The sequence below is a fragment of the Protopterus annectens genome, chromosome 7.part0 (genome assembly GCF_019279795.1).
Source record: "Protopterus annectens isolate FY-2018-M chromosome 7.part0, PAN1.0, whole genome shotgun sequence".
In the NCBI taxonomy this organism is placed as follows: domain Eukaryota; kingdom Metazoa; phylum Chordata; order Ceratodontiformes; family Protopteridae; genus Protopterus; species Protopterus annectens.
The window spans coordinates 855,656,025-855,675,661 of record NC_056739.1 but is presented as its reverse complement, the minus strand read 5'-3'; the positions used below and the strand labels follow the sequence as shown (position 1 = coordinate 855,675,661).

The 19,637-nt window shown below is 39.3% G+C and overlaps 1 protein-coding gene across 1 annotated transcript in view; it reads right to left on the bottom strand.

Annotated features, from left to right (window-relative positions):
* LOC122806111 (centromere protein P) overlaps positions 1–19,637 on the bottom strand; it is an 888,624-nt gene that overhangs the window by 647,258 nt on the left and 221,729 nt on the right. The window contains exon 4 of the mRNA XM_044076348.1: positions 5,860–5,948. Coding sequence (XP_043932283.1) covers positions 5,860–5,948 — 89 coding nt within the window. The remainder of the gene's footprint in view (positions 1–5,859; positions 5,949–19,637) is intronic.

The window sequence follows — 19,637 nt, the reverse complement described above, 5'->3', positions numbered from 1 at the left end:
ATATAAAATAATACTGGTACAAGCAAGTAATTTCTTAACAGCCATATCACTGTATTGTTGTTCTCTTAATAATCCATGTTACAATAGGTCAAGTAATAGACAGTCTATCTTACGGTATGCTGTTTAGCTCATTTCTAGAAACCAGCCTGTATGTAGTGTAATCCATCAACATTTATCTTAGATGTGTAATCAGTGGTCCTCATTAATACCACCCCCCCTTACCAGGTTTCATAATGTGGATATATTTGTTTTTTCTAAGGACCATAAACGTCTTTCCTCACTAACCTGGCTGTTCAAATATCTGTTATTGTTAACAACTCCAAATATTTCTAACATCCGATTCAGATTGGCATTCAAAAGCCATCAATACTGGATGAATAAGAGAACTAAAAAGGCTATTTCATATCAGCAGCATAATACAACTGACATCATCATTCAGTAAATTGAAATTTAACTTGTATATGAACAACTTTAACTTGATCAGGCTGCCATCTCTATTCATTTTGTGGGCACGTATGAAAAACCCTTCAAAAATAAAATCAATAATTTGTCCATGTTTGTACAATTAAAACAATTTAACATCTTTCTGAACCAGAATAATAGAGTCCTAATTGTTTACTTCAGTCAAATTTACCACATTTTTGGGTTGCCACCGTATCACCTCTGTGCATGTCCATTCTAGTTCTTCTATTGATTGGTCGATTTCAGAACCATTTAGTTGCAGAGGTGAGCAATCCTCCTGCTATCTAATTTCATGGATCTCATTCAGGGGTGGTATTCGTAAAAAGTCTTCATTTACACTCCCCATAACTCTCAAAGGCAAGGGAATCACCATCGTCATACAAACTGGAATCAGCATACATTTTTTGCTTTTAATTGCTGTCACCCCCCCCCCCCCGGATATGTAGTATTGGTTTGATAATCCCACTTAGGAACAAGAAGCAATTAATTCATATGTCTAATTTAGTCAAATGCAGTGTTACTTTTTGGAAAACCTTTCTTTCTTCAGGGAAGAACTTTGCAATCTGCTAAAACTGTTATCAGGAAAGCCATCAACTGCTACACTCCTGGCTCAGAACGGCAAGACAACTAAGCAGTGAGTGGCATTGGGGAACCATCAGCATAAACAGCAGTCCTGGTAGATTTGCATTCAGGGGAATCAGGGCTGCAAAACCAATGCTGAAAAGGAAGGATTAACAAATTTGTAAAGAAATGGGTCTGTTAACAGTGGAACAGTAGTTTCCTGGGAACCAGAAAGAGCCAAATCCTCCATTCAACTTATTCACAGCCAACACAACTGACTCTACCAGCTTTCAAAAATCCACACCAACAGATTGAGTGGGAATCTGCTTGGGTGTTGTGGACCTTTAAAACTGAAGACTCAGAAATAAACCTTTATCAGCTTTTCAAACAATGATTCAACATGGGGACACAGCATAAAGAAAATAGGAATCAGGTCAAGCAAATGACTTATCCATCATGAACTTGTAGACTGAAGAATCCACATCCACAACCCATCTTTCCATGCAGATTAATGCCTCATAGTATGAAGTAATCCAACCTCAAACTTTGTAGCTGAAGATTAACATCACATCTCAATCTTGGACAGCCAGTGAGGATCAAGCAGACTCCGGTCAGACAGAAAACCAAAACTCAGGGTTGATGACAGGATGGTCATTGCTAAAAATGGAACACTAGCTAGCCACAACTTGCTGGTACAAATGGAACCATAAATTCTTTAAATGACACTGATGAGTGGCCAGAGTAAAGTATCAGCAAATTTCACAGAAGTCCTCACAATAGACTTCTCCAATGCAAAAAGGCACCAAATGTGTATGTCTAATAACAGGATATTGTCTTTGCAAAGGCACAAGTAATTTCATTCCATAATGGCTAAAGCGTAAAATTAAAGTGAGGCAAGCCCTAACAAACAAACAGCAAAAAACAAAAACAAAAGTGAGGAAGAAACACTTGCACAAAAATACATGCAGAAAAAATGTGTTCCTAACAAGATGGGAACAAATCTAGCAAACTACTTACAGACAGCATAAACAGTGAGGTCAACCAAAGTGAAAAGGACAAGAGTAAGAAAAAAGTTGTAGAATTTCTCTTTTTTTCCTGATTTGTTAACCTTTTGAAGGATATGGGCTCAAGCTAAAGAGAGAGAGGTCAGAGGAGAGAAGAAATTCAGGAGAGAAAATACGAAGATCACCTTAACCAGATGGAAAAAAGCAAAAAAAAATCACTTATTAGGCACAATGGGAAGGAAATAAACCCATATAAATGTAAATAGGCTGTGGATGTTACGAAGGTCTACATTCAGTGAAGCATGACAATGAAGATTTAAACACTAGCAATGTGTATTATGGTACAGCATGGAGAGGTATAGCAGCCTGGGAAGGTTTGGAGTGCTGGGCAGTCCAGATGTCTGTGGGTTTAGTCCTACAAGTTATTTAGAATAATATGACTGACAGTATGCTTTACAGATACAAGCAAAGTTAAGTAAGAAGAAATATAGTGACTAGGAATTCGCTTTTACTCAGGTTTCACAGTTACCCTATCTTCAGACCATTTTGAAGAAACCAGGCAAGGGCAGAGTACAATCTGTTGTTCCATTCATTAATGTTTCAAATGCCCAAGTTCAAACCACTGTGCTTCTAAGAGATTGTGTGAGATGCAGTGTGAGGGAACGTAGAAGGAGAGGATGGAGGTCCCGGGTTTGATTCAATACCATTCCAAAAGTAGTAGCACAGCCAGAGGAAGTTAAGAATAAAAGTTTTTATAAAAGATGATATACCACAAATCAGAGAAAAAGTGATCTGCTCAAGGTCACACAGTAGGGAAGTGAAGGCTGAAGGAATCAAACCCTGTACAACATGAAGTAGCTCATTAACAGGTCATGCCTTAAACATATGTGCTTACTCAAGACTATATTAAGGGGAAGTCAAATGTTGTTGTTGTTGTAATGGTATTAGAAAACAAGGACAGACATGGAATACACAGTGATATGAATGTTTAGAAAGATGGCAAGAGAAAATTACAGTGTTAAGAATGTAGAAAAAGGTGATAAAGAAAAGGTAGAGAGTAGAACTGAAGAACTATTACAGAAATAACGTAACTGAAGTGAAGAAGCAGCTGGTCAAAGAAAGAAAGGAAGGTGCAGAAAAAAACAAATAAGGGGATGATGGGCTGATGTATGGTAGGAGGGAAATACAGGAAGTATTTGTATAATATAAAGGACACAGAGAAAAAGAGAACAAAAGTTAAAGACCATCCTCCTGCCACCAAAACATCTAAAACTGTTAAATATGTTTAACTTGTCCTTACTTTAGTGTGCAAATAAAAGGAGTGTGAGCAAGAGGACCACCACACTATAGGTGGTTAAAGGTACAGCAAGTTTATTTAGTAACGCTCTCACATTGCAGAAAATTATGCTATCATTAAATGTTGTACACAAACAGGCACACAGTCTAACATGTTGATGAAATCAGTCCTCGCCCAATGCAGTGTTTCTGAGGTAAGCATTGATAAACACCACCTTACTTCCTTTTAACATAACTGTCCATTCACAGATTTTACCATCAACCATGGAAGACTTCTCAATATAAAACGAAATGCACTCTGACTGTTAACAGCTGTTCAAGAGAACTTTAAAAGTCAGGAATCAGCACAGAAAGGGAGACTACTAGGCTGCTATCTGTACAACAATCTTAGCATGGCCCATCTAGGCAGAAAGCGCAGCTCTTTTCTGAAAAGCAAGATATTTTTAGCTTCCTTAATTTAGACATAAACCATATGTGACCAGCCAGTGGAATCTAGCATTCAACATTTCAGAATTAAGAGCTTAACTAATGAGAGTCTAAGACTTAGCTTTATACTCTTATATTCACCTGGCCACTGATTAGGAATCCACAGAAAGACCAGTTTATTGAACACATCATACAAGATATCAGTGTGTAAAAAGATACAAGTTTAACAAGGTACTTAAAATGAATATGGAAAAAAAAAAACAGAACATTACTAGCTTTACTACCTGTGAAAGAGATATCTTACCCAAGTGAGAGATTCCTGACATTTTGAAAAAGACTCTGCAGAGATGAGCACATTTTACCTTATTTAGACAACCTGCCTGTCTTGTAGCCTGCAATAGGCTATCACAGGAGCTAGACACTTTATGAACACCCTTTTACCAGAAGATAACCCAAACAGTAATGCAAAGAACTAATAGTGTAATCCAGACACAGAAAACATCTAAAAACTTTGAAATATGAAGTTATACAAATGTGACGATAAGACTTCTTCACATTTATAGTTGCCAAAAACCTGAAAGGGAGAACAAGTGGTAACATGTTGGGAATGGATAGCATTTTGAATGTTAGGATTTTCACAAACTGGTTGAGAAAGGAAAGATGTAAAACTGATCTCCTTGAACATTCTTGAGTAAAAACCTTTACCTGACAGAGAAATGGGAACAGGCTCCATATACCCCCCCTCCCGAAGTCAGCAAATGCTGAATGACATGAGGGAAAAAGGATGACTGATAAGGAAGCTGAGGGGGAATCCCCTGAAGAGGAAGGACCAACTCCAACTGCCATCGGTACCCCAAATGTATCACCATCAGGATGCCACTTATCTACCATCTTTTGACAAAGAGAAAAATGGAGAACCAGACTTTGTGAAAGATTTAAAGTCTTGCCAGGAGTGGAAGGTGGGAGGTTGCCATCTGCAAATAGTCATTTATATTTATTAGACTGTCCTTGTTTCTGGGAGTACCCACTCTTTCTTTTTGGTGCCCCCTTGCCATCATTTTTGAAAATCTGCTTGCTAGAAGTCTGCTGAGTCTACCTATTTTGCTTTTTTATAAAGCGGCATTAAGGGTGGTGTGAAACCTTTAAAAACTTGGAAAAGGAAGACTGATAAACTGAGTCACCCCTTGTATCAGTTTCCCTCTCTAACCACACTTTGTCGGGACTTCAGCAGCAGATGGTCCAAAACAACTTCTCTGTCCAAAAGAGACTTCAAAATTTCAGCTTTTACATCCTCAGGTAAATTGTAAGAATATAGTCATGCAAACCTTTTCATAACAGTTCTAGTAGCAGCTGCTCTTGTACAGGCATCAGCTGAATCATAAGCAGACTTCAAAAGAGTGGTTGGGTTTAAGAGACACAGAAGCAATAATTGCATTCACAGAGGATTTTTCCTCAGTAGAGGCAAAAAAGTGGCTATAATGTTCCTTGTATTCTCAAATGACACCAGCAAAAACTAAAATGTAAGCATGACAATTAATAATTCTAAAAATAAGTGTGACAGAAGCATACACCTTATTCCCCAAACAGGCCAAATGTCTGAAAGGAAAGCAGATTGTCTGCAGGCAGATGGATGGGGGTGGGTGGAGGAGGGGGCTGAGAAGTGGACCAAGAACCAAGTGCACAGTAAAATCGAATTACAGCTCAGATGCTGCACTATGAGAAAATTCTTAAGTATCAAGAACAAAGTAAGAATCACGATTTTTCTTTCATCCACTTTAAGAAATTAGGAAACTCTGCACACAGTTTTTTTCTGAATGGGCACCTGCAAAGTTCCCACCAATTCTGGGAAAAAAAAGAACTGTTAGCTTTAAAAACTGTTCAAAGTGTGGGTGGTTAGAAGACAGCAAGCCTTCACCAAAATACTCTGCATCTCTAAACAATTTATTTAACCAGACAGTCACCACCAGGTTACATGTTTAAGGGAGAATTGACTCAGCAAGTACTTCAATCATCATTTCTGCTTGTGCCTTTTCAAACACAGTATATACAATTTTCTGCAATCAATGGCAAATATTAATGAATTAACATTATATATACACATTTTTCTTACCTCGTCTTCGACAGTTTTAAATTCAAGCTGAAATGGTAGGGAAAGGCAGTGCCCACAGATCCTATGCTTACGAATTGGTTTGCCATCATCTGGAAAGAAAAGTAAAACTGTACAAAGTGCCTCATGGATTACACAAATAATAAGCTAACAGTGAGCTGTATCAAGACGCAATCTCTGCACAAATCTGAGATATCTATGGAGTGGTTATGCAAAATCAGTCAAATAATTAAAAAACAAAGGAATCCACAAATGACAAAAAACACCGAATGGATGCCCAAAACGGATCATTGCTCAGCTACACAGGAGGAAAGCCACACTATACATTTGTGTTTATTGCCAACAGCTTTAATAAAGCAATTGAGTATAAAGCAAACAGATGTTGAGCACAATATAATTAAAACTTCATGCACTTTTCTCCCCATTGTGAATGGGGCATCATCAGAACATGAAATCAGTTAATTAACACAAATATTTGAATAAATTAATGAACATCACATGATGAAATTGAACTAATCAAAAAACAATAACCATGGACAGGCAGTAAATAAATAAATAAGACCAATAAATTGGTGAAAGTCACATAGTGGCAACATGTTTAAACAACTTGGACGTAAGTACATAAACTCAGTCTTCTGGGGATACAGAACTAAAAAAAAGTTAGTACAATAACGAAAATGAATATAAGATAATATATGGTTCTGAAGAAAGACCTGCTAATTTATTTTTCTTTCAGCCTAAAAATATCAAGTATGGAGTCACTAAATACAGAGTTCTACAACTTTCACATTTCTTAATCTCAACAGGTTAGTTTTACTCTGAGTAACTTAAAAAAAAAGTTGTAAAATAAGACAAAAAAAAAAAACTTACAGTTTTGCTGCTATTATTAAAAAAGGCAAACTATCTTTTTTTTTTTAAAATCAATCCATTATCCCTGAAATTATGAAGGAGGACAGGGCAGCTACATACTGTTTTTTTTTTTTTTTTAACGAAGAAAACTAAAGACTCAACAACTCCTTAGCAAGCGTAACAGCACTATCCTTAGCATACACAACAGCACTACAGCAGACGTCAGTTCCAACACAAGGGCAGTGCTCCTTTTAAGTGCTATGTGGGAACCATGGTTGAGCACAAGGGGCCATGCCAGATCATAGAAAACAACAGACAAAGTTATGTTAACATGAGAAAGTAGGTATACAGGTGGTGATATAAGAAAGATGGAGTAAGGAGGCAGGAAAACTAAAACAGCACAAAGGGGAAGTTAATGGAGTATACTGCAAAACAAGTTAAGTACGTAAAGCGAGAGAGTAACACATACTACACACACTACACTTCATCTTAACCAAAAGGCTGAGAAGGGATGAGAGAAGACAGAAAGATAAGCTAAGCAAGTGAAGTAAGAAGATGTTTAAAGGAAAAAAATAGAAATGGACCCCAAAAGTCAATAAAAGAGTACTGCAGGTTGGAGGAAAAGGGGGGAAAAAAGGCAAATGAGGTTCTGAGGATTTGGGACAAGAATTTTATTCAGAAATCTTCGCGAGGAAAATAGTTAGGGGCTTGCAGAAGTTTAATGGAAGTGCAAAATAAAATTTAAGAGCTGGATAGGGCAGAAGGTTAGCTAGTGAGATAGGAAAGGCAGGGACAAGATCAAAGAAGAAAGAACAGTAAAACAGTAGAAAAAATCAGACAGAAAATGCGAGGATGAGGTAAGACAAAGGGCACTAGTATACTGTTGTACAAGCACTGGCTATTTTCAGAAAGATCTCAAGGGAACAGAACCCTCCCCCCTGAAAACGCAACACTTGTAACAACCAGCAAGTACAAAGTCCAACCAAATATTACTATTCAGCACTTAGCTTTCAGGGTATTATTTATTTATGAACCATTTACTAAATGTGTAAGTGGGACCAGGACCACAAAAATGCAAACAGAAAGTACCAAAATATAAGCAAAGTTCAAATAAACAGATAATACTAACATAAGGATTTACAGTGGTTTACAGAAGTACAATATCCATATAACATACAGCAACAGAATATAAATATAACCAAGATAAAAAGCAATTGTATATTGCAAAATGCAAAGTTGCAAGTGTATCAAATCGAGCAAGTTAAGGTAATTGTGATTGTAGCAGCAACTACACTGAACATTTACAGCTTCATTAATCCATCTTCATTACAGACTGATTAAATAAATAATCAAAAAAGTCAGAAGGCTCAGTTTCAATAGGAAAAGTGATTTGAGATGAAGATATTAATGGGAGTTACCCTGCATACATAAAAGTAGTTGCATTTGTTTTCATTGTCTAAATGGGAATGAAGGGATGTATTCAATATCTTGGAATTGTCAACTTGATATTATCAAGTCAGGGACCTCCTGCACAAAGGGGCAGCTCTGGATTAGGATCTCTCACAGGTAGCAAGGGCAAGGGGAAGTCTACGCAGGTGAAGATAGTCAGAGTTATATAGGGAGTAGGAAGGGCTTTTGATGGTTCATTTGTTAAGAGATAGGGAACAGTACCTTTCATGCACAAGTTGAAAAGAAAGCGTGTTAAGGAAAAGGGTAGCCTTTGCATACACAGATAGCCATTTACCTTTGCAGAGAGCAGTATAACAGTGTTCACTCTTGTTTGACAGGTGAATAAATATAAGTACTTGATTTTCCACAGGTTGGAGCGGAGTGGTATTTTCTGCAGAGCTAATGTTAGTGACTGGCAGTCTATACTACAATCAAAGAAACAGCAAACTGATGGCTATGGATTACATGGCCTAGACAATTACTTGTTAGACATGTTATCAGTTGAGATTAGTTTAAAAACCATGTAAATCCATACAGACACAAACATTAACAATTGGTCCCTTTATTAATATTACTGATTACTGTATGCTATCAGGAACAGGATTTCTAGCACAACGCTAAACTGCTACCATTTTTCCTAACACTCCATGCAAGTGAGACAAGCTAGAGGTGGCATTCACTGATTGGTACTGAGGCTTCAAAATGAGTCAGCTGTGGATATGACTGCCATTACCACATGAAGAATGTGAAATAAAAAGTGATGAACACAAACAACAGCACTAGGTGCTAGTTTACAGCAATAATAGATGAAAATATGTCCTTGGTAAAATATTTAACAAAACACAAAAAAACTAAACAAGCTAGATGAATAAACAAATATAACTAAATGTTAAATCTGCTCTATTTTTTCTCATCAGGCATTTAGATGCCAATCAGGTGACAAAAAAATGCTGAGCTGAAGATGAGTTACTGGACGGCACCCACTATCCATATTCAATTCATATTCAAACTCCACTTAGATCCATGGATGGGAAACAGAAAATATATCCCAGGACTGCCCCTACAGTACTAATGGACAAAAGCAGTTCATAAATGCTTTAATCCCATGCGTGGGTCCCCTCAAATTATCTATGGTATGATCCCAGTTATTCTCATTAAGGGTAATATACAATTATTGACCATGGAACTGGTAAAGTCAATCAATAACCAAATGGGGCAGGTTAATTTGAACTCAAAAAGGGAAACTAGCTGAGCTTAAAAATGGCTCAGAACAGCAGCTAGCTTAGTACTTGCCTATGAACCTACGAATCTATTGAAAGCATCTTACTGATCATGAAGACTGCTGTAGATATAAAAACACCAGCTGTATTGGTACTCCAGACAAAATGAAGAGAAGCAAATGCCTGTTATTTATTCAAAAGGAACTGGCTAGATTAAAAGGACATATCAGAGCATTAAAAAAATGGAAAAAATGTACAGAAAGTATAGTTGTGTAAGCAGACTTACCATAACAGTATATGTCCAAATGGTCACTGCTACAGTAGCCTAAGTTATATGGATTATATCCTGTATTGCATACAACAGCCGGCAAGCTTCTAAAGCTTCAGGGCACCTTCCATGTGCCCAAACTATTAGTTGGCTTGAGCACCAAGCCCAGGGGATGGAGGAATGGAGGGAGTGGTTACTACAACAGTGATCACTCGAACATCTACTGTTATGTTACGTTCACTTACACAAACATGCCATGTTCCTCACACTGATAACAGCGGTAGTAGTCTAAGCTACACAGATGGATTACCATAGATTCGAACCACTGGGAGGTGGAAGGGGAAGAATCCAGGAGCCCCAGGAAAATAGTCCTAGCAAAGCCTAGCCTAGACCAGGAAAAGGTATCTAGTTTACAGTGCTTTATAATAGTATGCATAGGAGACCAAGTTGCCGCTTCTATAATAATTCTATGGGTTTTTGGAAAGGGTTTGACTAACTGAAGCTAAGGCTGTTGTAGAGAGTGTGATATGACCCTGCCTATGATAGTTCTGTTGTAGAGGGAATAACAAAAGGTAATAGCTTGAGACAACCATCTGGGAATAGTCTGCTCTGACACAGATCTCCCCTTCTTACCATCCCAAGAAATGAACAACCTATCAGATGTTCTGAAAGATAGTACCTGAGCTGTCTTATGTACAGCTGAGATCTGAAGTATCATTTCTCCCTCATTTTGGATTCTGGAAAAAAAAACAGGGAGATGGGGAGTCTGACAAAGTAAAGGAACTCTGATACTACTTTAAGCATAAAAGGATTAGTTCTCAAAGAAACCATGAATATGTGAAAAAAAAAAAAAAAAGAGATAAAGTTGACCCACCATAAGAGTTTTCAAAACAGATATGCTTCTTGCGGAGGTCAGAGCAATCAGCAAGAAGAGCATCTAACTTGAAAAATCTTACGGTGGATCAACTTTATCTCATGTTTCCAGGTTAAGAACCATAAGTCAGCCAGCTGAGCTAGTTTGAAAGGAGTGAGTGCTGCTTTTCTAACACAAAATAGAGATTCCCAAGGAGGGGTTCACATTTTTTCTGTGACGCTTCTTATGTAGCACCTCTTTCAAAAACATTTTCATATCAGAATGCATTGAAAGAGGGGGCTCCATGGAGAGACATGCTGAAATGGCCGACAAATGAACCATGATAAGAGAAGTAAGGCAGGCCATAAGATAGTAACTCTTAAATATTTTAAAACCAGAGGAACACTAGCCAAGAATGGGTGCTGGTTATGTTGTTGGGACCCACTAATCAGCAAACCTTTTTCATTTGCTCATGATTTTCTAGGAGCAGGCATTCTTGCCTCCATTAGTACCCAATGCATGTCCTCAGAAAACAGGTACTTAGAAGGTATTAGAATCCTATCATCCAGGTAGTCAGTTGTAGTAGCAGTTGTTTGGGGTCAGGCTGCATCAAACATCTCTATTCTTGTGTGAGTAAATCCAGTCTGTGGAGGAAGCTTGAGGTAGTTGTCCATGGTCAATTCCAAAAGAAGGAAGAACCACTGTTGCCTGGGCAAGAACAGAGTCACCACAATAATCTTTGAGGATTCTTTCTGAAGCTTCAGAAGTAGCCTGTATATTAGCTGAATGGGTAGAAAAGTATACAGTAACATTCCTGTCCACAGAAAAGGCATCTGTCATCCAGGCCTTCTTGCAAGTCTTGGAACAGAAGCTCGCCAGTTGACTGTTTAGAGAGAAGTCAGAAAGCTCTACCTGAGGAATTATCCACAAATGGATCGAATTTTGGAAGATTCCATGACCTAGTTTCCATTTGGGAGGGTCTACCTTCGTCCTACCCAGCTTGCATGTCAGACAATTTTTTTCTGTCAGAATATAAGATGCCTGTAGAATGACACTGTGCTGTAAACTATATCCAATGCTAAAAGAGTTGGTCTGCAAAGGGGACAAGATCTGGTTCTCCTTGGGTTGTCATCACTGTGATATAATCTGTAACTATTTGAAGAGGTCCTGGGGAACTACAGATGATCCACAGAGTTTACCACCTTAGAGCTGGCATCTCTTTAATATGTATGTGCTTTTGTCTTTGTCCCAGAGACCTTACATTTTTATTTCCCTTGACGTTGCTCCCCAAACAAAATCTGAGGTGTCTGTTGTGACTGACTGCTTTGGAGCCAGAAGGGAGAATGGAAAACCTGGATTCAAGAATATGTGATGTCTCCACCAAATGATTTCTCTTTTCACAAATCCCAGAAATGGAATTTGAAAAAACAATGGGTGTTGGTGCTGGGACTAAAGAGACTTCGGATACCATGTATCATTTTCATGTAGACTCTTGCAAGAGGTACCATGAAATATTCCCTTACAGTAAAACAAGTCAGAGTGGAAATCCCCTGGAATACATGTAAATATAGATCTATTATTTCCAGTGGAAGAAAAGCTCTTTGTACCGAGGTGTCTAGCAGGCACTCCAGAAACATAATCCTGTGTAATGGTGTCAAAAAAGACTTTTGAATGTTCTCTTGGAATCTCAGCCTGTGTAGGAAATCTCTTACCTAAGTGAGACATTCCTGACACTTTGAAAAAAAAAACTCTTTAAAAGATACGTTGTCCAAATATGGAAAAATGTGGATACTCTGTAGCCTGCAATGGGCTGTGACGGGAGCTTCACACTTTAACTGTCTTGGTGCAATGGATAGTCCAAAAGGGGTAAAGCAAAGAAGTGATAATGCATCTTTTAAATCTAAGATTACTACAAAACTCAAGTGAGGAAGATGGGGCAACAGGCTGTGAAAAGAAAGCATTTTGAACTTGGCACTATCACAAACTGATTCAGGAAAAAAAGGTCCAGAATTGGTCTTCTTTCTTTGGCTCTGTAAATATTCTTGAATCAAATCCTTTTCCAAACTGGGAAGGAAGAACTGCTTCAATTAACCCGGAGACAGCATGCGATGCACGACAAAAGGAAAGAGAAGGGTTTGGTCTGGCAGATAAGGAGGAACCTCCTGGAAAGCAGAAATTTCCTCCCATTGCTATCTGTATTCAAGTTGGATCAACTTAGAACCCATTTGTCTGAAGCAATCTGTTGCTAGAGGGAAATGGAAGACTCAAACTTTTTAAAAGGGGTAAAGGAGCGTTAAGGAGAGGCAAGGTCTCCTAAATTTTAATTCTCACCTAATTTGACTGTCCTTTGGAAGTGAGGTTGGTATAATGGTTAAGGTCTTTACCTCACAGATATAAGGTACACTATCTGACTCTGATCTCTTGTTATTAGCTAGACTTGTGATAGTTTGCAGATTATGGAGGTGGGTTTGGCAAAATGGTTAAGATCTTCACCTCATACACACAAGATACAGGGTTTGATTATGACTTCAGGATAACAGGCTTGGCTAATAGTCTTCAAACTGATTGCCTAGTATTTACCCAATATGAGTTTCAAGGGAAAAGAAGTTTACTGCTACTCAAGCTAAGTCACTAATAGTAAATTGAACTTCCTATATCGAACCGGTGGATACAGCAAACTTGCTGGCTGATAAAGTTAGCTCCAATTTTACCCCCCCCCCCATCGCCCCCAGTCCTCCCCCCAGTAAAAACCCTCTACCGTTTCCTTCCCAACTATCACTAAAAAAAAAACAGGTCTTCAATGCATTCTCCAGAGTTAAAAATCAGTGGGTTCTGATAATATCCCAGGATGCCTCCTAACTAGCTTGAAACATGCCTTGTCAGGTTCACATAACTCTCTGTTCTACCACAGTGTCCAGGCATGTTGCATCCCTACGGAATGGAGAACTGCAACAGACATCCCTCTAACACAAAGATAAACCATCAACAGCAACCCAGGAAACTACACACTCATAAGTTTGATTAGTCTTATATGCAAGGCCATGGAAAGAATTTATAGTTGACCTGATAAAGGAGCAGTAAATCTTCAAACATTGGACCCATCCCAGTTCGGTTTCATCAAGGGCAGACCATGCCTACTAAACTTGATGGACTTCAAGATCATCACTAGAGCCATGGACAAGGGAAAAATGGTAAATACTGCCTACATTGACCTGGCAAAGGCATTTGACACAATACCTCACTCAGGTATTATAAACTCACAAATTTAGGCATAAATCCCTGTTGTCACTCGATGGATAGCCAAATGTTCTTGGATAGGACACAAAGTTTGTGTAGGGGAATCCACCTCCACGAAGATGCCTGTTAGCAGGGGTGTCCCACAGGGGTTGGTACTGGGACCTCTCCTGTTTGGAATATACTTCTCTGAAGTCCATGCAAATGTAGAGTCTCTTTGGCTGATTAAATCTGCTGATGACTCCAAGTTAGGTGCAATCACTGAATCCTTAAATGATGCAGATACTCTCCACGAGTGCCTGACACACACACAAATAACTGGTGTCAGAACCATGGTCTAAAAAACTCTGTGCAAAAAATGCATAATTACACTCTCTGGGAAGTCAACCACCCCTGCAAATCACAACCTTAATAATACACCCGTAAGAGTAGTCCTAGTGGAAAGGGACTTGGGAACTCGGGTTGATAGTAACCTGAACTTTGATCACCATCTGTAAAGGGTAGTGAGAAAATCCATCTGCATAGTGAAACTTGTATGTAAGGGCCAAGCATCAACATCCAAGGAGATTGTAGTCCACTATACTTGGTCCTTATCAGACAAGCAATAGAGTACAAAGCAAGTACATGTCCAAGCATTTGCAACAGCTGGAGTGGCCCCAGAGGTTCCATACTAAAAGAATGCAGGGTGTACACGATATGTCTTACGCGGACCACCTCACAGCCCTGTCCCTATACTAAGCCTCCTACAAACTACAGAGAGGCAATTTATGCTTAAGCTACAAGGCATTCTCCGATCCATGGATCTGCTATACATATGAAAAACAAACAGCAATGGAATTACCCAAACTAAGGATCTAAACTTCATGTGTGACATAAACAAAACATGTTGGAGGGATAGGTATGTGTCTCAGACATTATTCCTACTCAGAAACATATTCCTCATTCATGTGAAACAGAGCTCTTCCCTAAGTGTATTCAAACACAATTTGGACCAATGGATGAGAAATCACAAATTCACCCCTGGATTGACATCTGTGACCCTTAGGGGCAGTTTGGAGATCCCCTAAAGCATAGGCATATACTAAAGCCATTTTAATGAATATGCTTCACCTCAAAAAATCTAGATCCGTCAGAGCCACAAGGGCGGGAGACTTAAACCTCGACATGGCTATTAATAGGACGTGCTGGAGGGATAGATTCATCACCCAAAGACTCCCTATGCTGTGGAATAAAATCCCGGTATATGTGAGGCAGAGCACCTCGCTGGCCTTGTTCAAGAGAAATCTTGACCAATGGATGGGAGATCGCAGTACAGTCTGGAGAGATTACCTCAGTGTCACTGCTCAACAGAGGCACAGCAAAATAATGGGAATAGTTCCCCATACTAAAGGGGTGGCGTAAGCCACAAAACTATGGGCTAGGCTTGTAAATGCCCTCGGGCAGATAGCCTAGTATGAACCTATGAACCTATGAACCCAGGGAGATTGATGACTGGAAAAGCTGGGGCATGAATGGCTAGGCTTAAAAAGGCTCTAGGGCAGTTACCCAACTAATCTCCCATTATACTATGATCCTTTGTTCGGGGTGAATCCAGGTTTCACTGTTGAAATCTCCCTGCCATTATTTTTTTAAACATCTGCTTCCCAGCATTCTGATGAGACTGTTTTTTTCTTGCCAAAACTGGACAAACAGAAAATCCCTTGGAAAATTTGCAAGAGGAGGGCTGAACAAGCCGAGAGACTCCTTCAATCAGATTACCTCTATCATCACACTTTTTGATAACCTTTGCAGCAGAAGGTTCAAAAACTACATATCTATTCGAAAGAGAATAAAAAAATGCCATTTTTGACATTATCTACAAGGTTCCTAGAACACAGCCAGGCAAGCCACCTCAAAACAGTAGCAGTGGCAATCGTCCTGGAAGCAGTGTCTAGACAGTCATATATACAGTTCTAGTATACAAGTAGTGAGTGACCTGAGAAAAACAAGGAACTAGACTACACAAAGCAGATTTTTTTTTTCACAAGAGGAAACTGCAGACAGAAAATTCTTCATGCTTTCAAAATTGTCAGTATTAACATATGAATCTGATTATTCAGAATTCTAAAAATCAAAGTTGTAGAAGCATAAACTTTTCCCCCCAGAATTAACAATATCTTTGCCATCCTTGTCAAGAGGAGGATTAGAATTAACAAAATGCTTGGCAGAACTTGGACTAACTAAAGCTATAGCTGCTGGGTCTGGTGTGGGATTAGTATATAAAATTTGAAAGACTAAGGAACTTTGTACCGTCTAGCTGCTTTCTTAAGGGTAGCAGGTTAGCTGTCAAGGAAACTACAGACTGTGACAAAACACATCATCCAATGCCGACAGCACTGGGACAATGGAAGAGGGCTCTGTAAATTCCAGTTCTAGCAATTTATAGCATTTTCTAACAGACTGAAAAACCTTGGTGTTATCCCACTGAAAACATGTGCTCATTCTGGAAGTAGTTTCAGAGAATCTCAGAGAAAGTGAATCCATCACAGTTAGATTCGATTATACACTTCTCTGAATACAAATCAGAACGCAGAGCAGAAAAAAAAAATGCATTTATTTCCTTCACATCGTCTTACAGATTATACAGCATAAAACTCTTCAGGAAAAGAGGAATCCCTTTTCCTTTTTCCAAAAAAAAACACCTTACAAGCGGGATCAGTCTGCACAAAACCCTGAGCCAAGCTCAAAAAATTACTTCTGTCCAGAGAAACTGACACAGGATAAGCTTATATTTATTTTCCTCTCTCTCAGACAGGATAATCAGGGTAAACGTGTGTATTGTGAACAACTTCCCAAGGGGATGGGCACAACATTCTGGCTAAGTGCACATTTCCTGCCCTTTCTCCCATGACTGACAAAAGTGGCTCTACTTTGCCTACTGAGGGGACCACCACAGCTGCACAGGATGTGGTTAACCCCCAATGGCTATATGGACAGCACCAGAGGGATCTGAGGAAAAAAATGAGTGGTCTGAGGAACAAGCTTTGTCTACAGCAGAGTCACCCACATGTAGCCGAGCCAAAATGGCAGCCTTTGTTATCAAAGAAGACTGTTTAGTTAACTTTTTCATTTATTTGATGGAAGAGAGTCCAACTTGGGGGTCAGCAATATGTTCCATGGTAAAACCAAAAATAATGCTGGTTTCCTGAGGAAGCTTAGCAACAATAGTCAGTAAAACAGAAAAGTAGCAAAAAATGTCACTTACCCACGGAAAAAACAGTAAAAAGTACATTAAACACCAGCCCTCAAAAAAATAAAATAAACAGTTCCTCAACAGAAAAATTAGTTTTTAACAACTTTTAACCACAGAAGTAAAACATTGCATTTAAAAAGTACTTCAAAGTAATATGATAGTATAAAAAGGAGTTATGTACTCACCATAACGTTCCATGTTTATTGTCCATCTCGCCATTCATTCTTACAATGATGGGTTCAGAGCAGATTCTCAGCTCCGACTCGGCCAAATACACAGCTGACAGACTCAAACTTGACTCGTGGCAAGTAGGTATCCCATAATGCAGTGGTATAACTCCCCAGATCTTGTTTGCTGCTACTACTAAATGAATTGTAAATAACCATACACACACACACACATATATATATATATATATATATATATACACATATATATATATATATATATATATATATATATATATATATATATATATAATGGAAGGAGAAACAAACTGAGTCAAGGAACTCCTGAAGGTAGTAAAACATCCACCAGGAGTCTTTGGAAGGGTAAAGGAGGGAGGGTTCGTAAGAATGAATGGCGAGATGGACAACAAACATGGAATGTTATGGTGAGTACATAACTTCTTTATGTTATGTTGTCCTATCTCGCCTTCTTTCTTACAATGATGGGACAGCGTCCCTAGCACATTTTCCCAGGGTGGCTCACGAAAGTACACCTTTAAGCACTGTGGAACCAAAGGAGGCCCTGTCCCTGGAGGCCAAATCCACCTTGTAATGTGTGATAAATGTATGAGGAGTGGCCCAGGTAGCTGCTACACAAATATTATCCATAGCAATTCTGGCTTGAAAGGCAGAAGATGTAGCCAGTGCTCTTGTGGAATGAACCTTAACCTTAAATGGTAAATCCCTGTTATTTGAGGTATAGATGAATGTAATCCAGTTTGAGATCCATACGAACAACTGGTCAGATTTTCTAAAATCTTTTGTCCTATGCAAATAGAATCTGAGTTGTCTATGCACGTCCATTTGATGTAATTTGTATTCTGCCTTGTTGCTGTGATTAGAAAAAAACACTGGAAGCTCAATAGATTGATTTATGTTAGTTGAAGAAGAGACTTTAGGTAAAAAGGATGGGTTAGTTCGCAAGGATACCCTATCCTTATGAAGTATCAAATATGGCGGTTTGATAGATAGGGCTTGCAACTATGATACTCTTCTAGCAGATGTTATAGCCACCAGAAAAATTATCTTCCATAAAAGGAACTTAAGGTCTGAAGATGAGGAGGGTTCAAAAGGTGGTAACGTCAGGTGAGACAGAACAAAATTTAAATCCCAAGGAGAAAGGGGTTCCTTAAAAGGAGGTCTTAATAAGGAGGCACCTTTCAAAAAAGCTCTACACAACCTGTGTGACATTAAGTTCGAGGTAGGATCACCAATGTGGAAATTTGAGATTGTAGCGAGTTGTACTCTGATGGTTACTGCAGCTGAACCATGTTGGAAGAGTTCCGCCAAAAATTCCAAAATAGAGTGAATGGGCGCAGAAAAGGGGTCAATGTTCCTGTTTTGAGCCCAGAGGGAAACCTTTTCCATTTGCTAAAATACAGTTTTCTGGTGGAAGCTTTGAGAGGACATCAAGATATGTTTAACTGTTGGTGTGAAATTCTGAAGCCTGACAAGATTGGGAAGTGGAGCAGCCAAGCTGTCAATTTGAGGGTGTGGAGAGAAGGATGAAGCGCACCTGACATATGTGTCAGCAGGTCTGGAACTGGGTCCAGAGTCCAAGGCTTCTACAGAAGATGAGGCCAAAAGAAAGGGAACCAAACTTGATAAGGCCAGTAAGGAGCAATGAGAATCATCCTGCTTCCCAAGGACTGTGCTTTCTGAAAGACTCTGGGCATGAGAGGAAACAGAGAAAAGGCATACAGAAGTTCTGGGGCCAATTGTGAGCAAGTGCACCTCTCGGGGGGTCTCCCCCAGAGGGGGGATCAGAATGAAGTAGTTACTGCACTTGGCATTCATAAGAGTGGCAAAAAGATCGCAGCAAGGCAGACCCCATGTTCGGAAAATCCTTTCTGCTACGTTCTGATTGAGAAACCAATCGTGACGCATTAAAATTGCCCTGCTCAGCTTGTCTGCTATCACGCTGGACTTCCCCGGAATGTGTGTTGCTATTAGAAAGCGCTGGGAATAAACTGCCCATTGCCAAACTCTTACGGCCTCACGACAAAGAGGGTAAGATCTGGTTCCCCCCGCTTGCTTATGTACCAAACCACAGACATATTGTCTGACTGTATCGCAATTGTCCCCAGAGAGAGAGAGTCATGAAGTGCTTACAATGCAAGAAGCACTGCTCTCATCTCTAGGACATTTATATGCAAGTGAACCTCCTGTTCTTGCCATATACCTTGAACTGTTCTCCCCAGATAATGCCTCCCCTCATCCTATCTGGGAAGTGTCCATGGTCACCGTATCTACAGGTTGTTGTGGAACAAAGGGTCTCCCCACAGTCACATGGCTGGAGTGCATTAACCACCTTAAGTCATTTTTGCATGATTCCGTTATCCTGATCGGGTGAGACATAGGAAGCTCTTGAAGTGACCATTGGGAGAACAACAGCCATTGAAGGATCCTCATGTGCATTCTGGCAAAAGGAACCAGTGTTATTGTGGAA